Source organism: Poecilia latipinna, unplaced genomic scaffold (assembly GCF_001443285.1).
Source record: "Poecilia latipinna isolate Pla-1442-1.1 unplaced genomic scaffold, P_latipinna-1.0 Scaffold2892, whole genome shotgun sequence".
Classification (NCBI taxonomy): Eukaryota; Metazoa; Chordata; class Actinopteri; order Cyprinodontiformes; family Poeciliidae; genus Poecilia; species Poecilia latipinna.
The window spans coordinates 13,720-20,026 of record NW_015115508.1 but is presented as its reverse complement, the minus strand read 5'-3'; the positions used below and the strand labels follow the sequence as shown (position 1 = coordinate 20,026).

The 6,307-nt window shown below is 37.0% G+C and overlaps 1 protein-coding gene across 1 annotated transcript in view; it reads right to left on the bottom strand.

The window, feature by feature from the left end:
- Positions 1 to 5,711, bottom strand: part of LOC106939496 (potassium voltage-gated channel subfamily C member 1-like) — a gene marked incomplete at its 5' end in the record, with an annotated part of 45,501 nt that extends 39,790 nt beyond the window's left edge. The window contains 3 exons of the mRNA XM_015021891.1: positions 1,153 to 1,365; positions 4,277 to 5,138; positions 5,527 to 5,711. Of these exons, the coding sequence (XP_014877377.1) occupies positions 1,153 to 1,365; positions 4,277 to 5,138; positions 5,527 to 5,711 (1,260 nt within the window). The remainder of the gene's footprint in view (positions 1 to 1,152; positions 1,366 to 4,276; positions 5,139 to 5,526) is intronic.
- Between the last annotated feature and the right edge of the window lie 596 nt (positions 5,712 to 6,307).

Sequence of the window (6,307 nt, the reverse complement as noted above, 5' to 3'; positions counted from 1 at the left end):
ATCCCATCCCTTTCGGGGTTCTAAGTGGTTTGGGGGGGGGGGGAATCTTGTGTAAGTTTAACGTGAGTTTATTAGTTGCCCTTTTTTGTTCAGTATCATTGTGTCTGATTTGGCACAGTAAGATATGCTTTCTAGTTACTCTGTACACCTTATTTATTCAAAAGCACTCTTTCATCTTTGTAAAAGTGTCTAAATTAGTGCCATATTTTCTCAAAGTGATGCAGAAAATTTAACCCATGTATTTGTTTCTTCAATGTAGGACATATAATTTTCAGAATATTAAGAGATAAAAGAAAAAAAAGAAAACGCGAGTTACGGTATTATTGATTTTGTATCTTAAATTTTTTTATTTATTCTTAATTTTTGCAATACTTTCCAAGTATTCTTAGTACTTTAGTAATAACTGATGATCTAGTGAAACATTTGGGGTTAGATTTAAATAATTTTAGAACCAGTTAAAGACCAGATCAAACAGAAAATGTAAGAATTTCTTCTCACCAAGATTGTAGGTCACTAAAGTACTCTGCTTGTCTGAAATACTAAAGTAATGATATTTATGGGACATACATAACAAATCATTCTCCTTTACCAAAAAACTAACTCAACTGAGCTCTTTTCTCTGTCTGTTCTTAGCCTCTTACATCTGCCTGAGTTTGGTTCTGCTGAAGTATGTGAGTTTAAGAATTATTTTTCATCTTGATAAGACATAAATTGCACATTAAGGTTGAAGTATTAAAGCTGCGTTTTATTACTTCAAACTTTAGGTTTGATCTTTATAAATTTCTACTCAGGGCAAAGAGACCACCAAATGCCATTGAAATCTGAACGATTCTTTATGTACCACAAGATAGTGCATGCAAAGTTGAGCGGTCTCAAGGGAGTGACACTGATGAAGCTGAGCTGTTGCACCACCTTATAATGGCTCTAGGTAGGAAACTGTGAAAAGATGTGTCTTTATATGTATTAAAGAAGGTATTTTAACAGAAACATTACTTAATTTTTAAGTATAAATATATTTCTCTGATTGTGTCAGTACATTTTGAATCTGGTTTTGTACCATTGCATGTCATTAACATATAATTTTTTCAGTAACATGCATCAGTAAAATCTTACTGTTTTTACTGAGGTTCCCTTTTCCTGTTGCTCGCTTACCTTTCCGAACGTTCCCATCTGTGGTTCGCTGAAACTCCCCAGCACTCAGAAGAAAGCAGGCACGGTCGTGTGGGTACCGTTCACGGCTGGTGTTAGAGCCAAGTCCTCCAGTGACTGGACTACGCTCATCCCCAAGAACCTGATCGATGGTAGGACAGTCCTCATTGGCCAAAGCTGCTGCATTGGCAGCTGCATCACCATTCTGCTTAGAGTCTTGGAAAAAAGTTGAAGAAGATGGAGGGAGAGATGGAACATCAGTAAAGTGACAAAATGAAAGTGAAAAAACAGATAACAGTTACTACAAAAAGTGCAAAATAAAAATATAAATCATGAAATAAAGATGAAATACAACTGGGAAGAGAGGAAAAGAAAAAAAGTAGTTTACACTTAGGCCTGTCGCGATAAACATATATCAATTAATCGCATGATAAATTAAATCTATCGACCTCATTTTAATTATCAGCTTTATCGTCTCTTTCTGCCTTTTTTTTCTTGCTGTTGATGACACTGAATGAAAAAGGCTCAGCTCCGGTGCTCTCTACTGACCCTCCCTTCCTATTTCCTTTGTGTAATGTCCAGCGCACACTACACGAGTCATCGGCCCATTTTCAAAACCTGAGACACATTAGCCGACAAAAATCCTAGGTATAATGGCTCTATCGGGTTCGATCGTGCCGTGTGGTGTCCAGCCACATGGGCACAAGATAATGGCTACAAGTCCAGTTAACTAATTTTAAGATCAGGCATTAATCAATGCTTTACTAGAACCTACCTGTGATGCATGTGGCTAGAGTCAGCGTAAAGTTCTGACTGAATGAAAATATTTGTAACCTATTTATATCACGTTAGCGAAGAACAGCTGAAAACTTACAGGGTTTATCAACTGCGGTAGAAATTTGGCTCCGACTCCTCTCCTTGTCATTTCTACATTCTTTGCCCGAAATGTTGAATAAATATTAATGCTGTTTCCACATATAATCTCCAATGTCTGCTGGACTTCGGGTTGCGCTGTGTCAGCTGTTTGGGATTCCCCTCCGTAATTTACCCTCAGAAAGCCCGGAGGAGAATCCGCGCTTTTTGATTGGCTACCTGTCACATTCAGCTTTTAGCTCCCAGTCGGGGAAAACCTCTGATTTAGATCAGAGCGGCCACGACGATCTACCGTAACACATCACACACTGCAGGATGATCGGTTACGAAATCACCAGCGACAATCTTAGATCGGTCAACGATTTAAGATTGTCTTAAGGGCAAAATGGGGGCAAAAAATCATGTAGTGTGAACTATTGCATTAGGTAGTCGGATGTGCCCATCTTCTCTATTTAAATCTAGTGATTACTGAAGGGCAATATAGTATACAGACTTCATAATCTGCACTCTTTTGGTTGAATGCAGTATTTATTTCCACGTTGGCTTTATGTTGTTTAGTTTTTATTTAAGTAAGTTCCTTGTTAATGGAGACTGATAATTTTATTTTTGTTTTTGATTGTTTTGTTTATTTACTTTATCAGTTCCAGTATTATGTGTTCTTTTGAAAATATAGTGTTTTTATATATGGCAGGAAATCACATGCATTCTTAGTCAATATTATCGTTTATCGCAATAATTTTTTAGACAATTAATCGCTCAGCAAAATTTGTTATCGTGACAGGCCTGTTTACACTGAGAACTCCACGACTTCAACAGAAGAAGTAAATGATAGTCATTGTAAATAAACACAAAACTAATATTTTAGTTTGATCAAAGCCTAGAAGCGATATTAACATTTAGGAATGGCCCAACCAAAGTCACAACTGGAATCCAACAGAGAATCTGATGTAAATGGCTCAACTTTACAATGATTTAGGACTAGCTTTTTTATTTTGTTGTATGTGATTTCTATACATTGTAAAAAAAAAAAAAACGTCTCTCAACAACCCATTCATGATGCACAATAGAAAGACACACTGCTCCAAATAATACCTTCTAGTACTTGAAATCAAATTTTCTGACATAAGTTATACCAAGCTTTAATGTTCAGCTATTAAGTAAAATATTGTTTCTTAGATATTTCTTAGATTTCTTATTTATTAATTTTTCAATAAGCTAAAATGCCTCATGCATGTCCTCTAAGACAACGATATGCAACCCTGAGAAACAAAAGTCCATTAACTTTTCTTTATTGACTTTTTTATACTAATTTTTATTCCAGTCTATTTTCCAGGTACATAGACTGTGTCTATGGCAGATCTGACAAAAGATAACCTAGAAATGAATGGAGCATAAAGTAAATGGATTCACTGAAAAATGATGCAAAATACATGATTTAAGATTTAATAGCAAGATTTGGCATTGTGATTGCCAGAAAACATCTCCAAGTTATCATTATTACCAATTATTAATAATGAAAGGTGTTAAAGACACTTTTTAAAAAATCTGTTAATGAGAAAGTGTAACCATTAAACCAATCATGTTTTCCTGATTTGTTATAGAAACTCTGTCTCCAGCATACTATCTGACAGAAAGAGCCAGCCCAGGTGCAGATAATTAATTACCATAGCAACGGGGCTCAGAGAGAGGCGGTGTGTAGTCTCACAAGCAGGCGCAGTGACAGGTCTCACAATGCATTTTGGGAAGAATACATATTTCCTGTGACTATTCATATTTTGCTTACATAAAATTATTATTTCTCTGAATTTTTGAGTGTGAATTAAAATCCTTAGTATGAAAGTTGAAAATTTTCGAGAAATAAACTATTACCCGCTGTCTTTATTTTATTTTTTTTATTTCTGGCCGTGAGTAAGAACCACATGTGCGAAGCTTATAGTCTCAATCTCGGACTGTAATTCATTGTGCATGAGGTTCAGCTTTTGTACTGTTGCAGTCAATCAGATCAGCCATAGCCTTATGGTGATGAACTAGGCAAAAGCTTTCAGCATGTCAGTACTGCACTGACGTGTGTCTGTGAAAGTTCTATAGTGCAATCTATAGCTACAATGCTGGATCCAAAGCAATGGGTGCATTTCTGCAGGTCCCATTTAAATTTAAGGAATTTTCTTATTTTCATGCTTATTTTTAATTGCACAATATTTGGTATGTCCTTCATGATATTCTAAAGCATGCATATTTAATCAATCTGACTTACCTGCTCTGTTTATTTCAATGATCTCTTCCTGTGCCAATGGACAGTCTCCAGTACCTATCATGCTTCCAGATTCCACCAAGCCTGGCCCAATTACATTGCCCATTAACCTATGTGGAGAAGCAGTTGCCATTGCCAGAGCATCTGGCTTGCAGTAATTAGGACTTCCTGGCTGTGGCGCTCTTGGGATGTGCTTGTTCCTTTTCTTTGGAAGCTTCTGCTTTGCCATGGCCAGCGAGTAGTACATCCCAAAGTTGTTGACAATAACAGGCACAGGCATAGCAATGGTTAGCACACCAGCCAAGGCACATAGGGCACCCACTAGCATTCCCGACCATGTTTCCGGGTACATATCTCCATATCCAAGAGTAGTCATTGTCACCACAGCCCACCAGAAACCAATGGGAATGTTCTTAAAGTTGGTGTGGGCTGCAGCAGTTGGATCCTTAGGGTCAGCTCCAATACGTTCAGCATAGTAGATCATAGTAGCAAAGATGAGGACGCCCAGCGCCAGGAAAATGATTAGCAACAAGAACTCATTGGTACTTGCCCGCAAAGTGTGGCCCAAAACCCGTAAACCGACAAAATGGCGGGTTAGCTTGAATATACGCAGGATACGGACAAAACGTACCACACGTAGAAAGCTCAACACATCTTTGGCTGTTTTAGAGGATAGGCCACTAAGTGCTACCTCCAGGTAAAAGGGAACAATAGCCACAAAGTCTATGATGTTAAGGGTGCTACGGAAGAACTCTGCCTTGTCAGGGCAAAAGATGACCCGGGCCACCACCTCAATGGTGAACCAGATGACACAGACACCCTCCACATATGTCAGCCAGCCATCTGTCACAACTTCATACACAATCTGTAAAGTAAATGAAAAAGAAATTAGAGGAGTTTATTATTTACTTAGTGATACCTTCCGATTCTCTACAGTGTCTATGACATTATTTATATTTCATGGGTATCACTGTATAAAGTACTATTTAATTTGTTGTTCTTCTTTTGTGTCTAATTAAATACAGAGAAAAATTTAAACACAACTTTGTAGAAGTAAAATGCTCCCCCATTTTCATAAAAACATGCACTGATGTTTATTCTAAGATACTGTGGTAATATTACATACAACTGCATATAGCTTCCTCATCCAGCAAAGAAAAAAGGCAATGCAAACCTCAAACAAGAGATGTAATGAGTAGTTTAGGAGTTTTATCCACACTAAGTAACTATAACTATTAATATTGTTGCTTTACCTCCTCATGTGTTATGTTGCCTGTAGTGACATTCTCTGTTTTGTTGTAGATGGTGTTGAAAGCCTCATGGGTCTCCAAGCAGAAGGTGGAGATCGAGAGAAGGATGAAGAACAGCGAGGCCAAGGCCACATACTGCAGGAAGAGAAACAAAGACAATGCAAACCAAAAATGTGTTACATTTGCATCTCAAGCTTATGCATTTCTACATTAAACTATTTAAAAATTACACCATTGTAAAATCACACTGCATGTTGTGAATAAATGTCTTTCAGAAGAATTTTAATATTCATATTTTGCAGGCTTAGTTAGAGAAGGTTTTGAGTCATTGCAGTATATGCAGTACAGAAAACTGCCAAAAGGGGGCAGAATTAACATACTGATCAAAACAGAGGAACACTTCTAAGTCAGAAAGAAATGTGCTGACTGTTGAAATCATCTACATACTAAAGGAACAGAAATATTGATCTTGACATTTGAGTCCTAAAACTAAGGACAGAGGTTCAGCAAACATATTACAAAAAGAGAGTAAAAGGAAAATAAATAAATGTAACCATATCCAGGATTACGACAATGATGTGTCTAAAACATTTTATTATATAACCACAAAAAATGTACTTTGTGAATAAGTACTTTATGAATAATTACATTACATTAAGAATACTGATGCATATGCAGAAAGACAATAAGGTTTGTCATATGCTGTACCATCACATAGTGGTTCTGCAGCAGTTGGATTTGGTATTTTGGACTCTACTGCAGTCTAATGCCTCCTGCCACACCT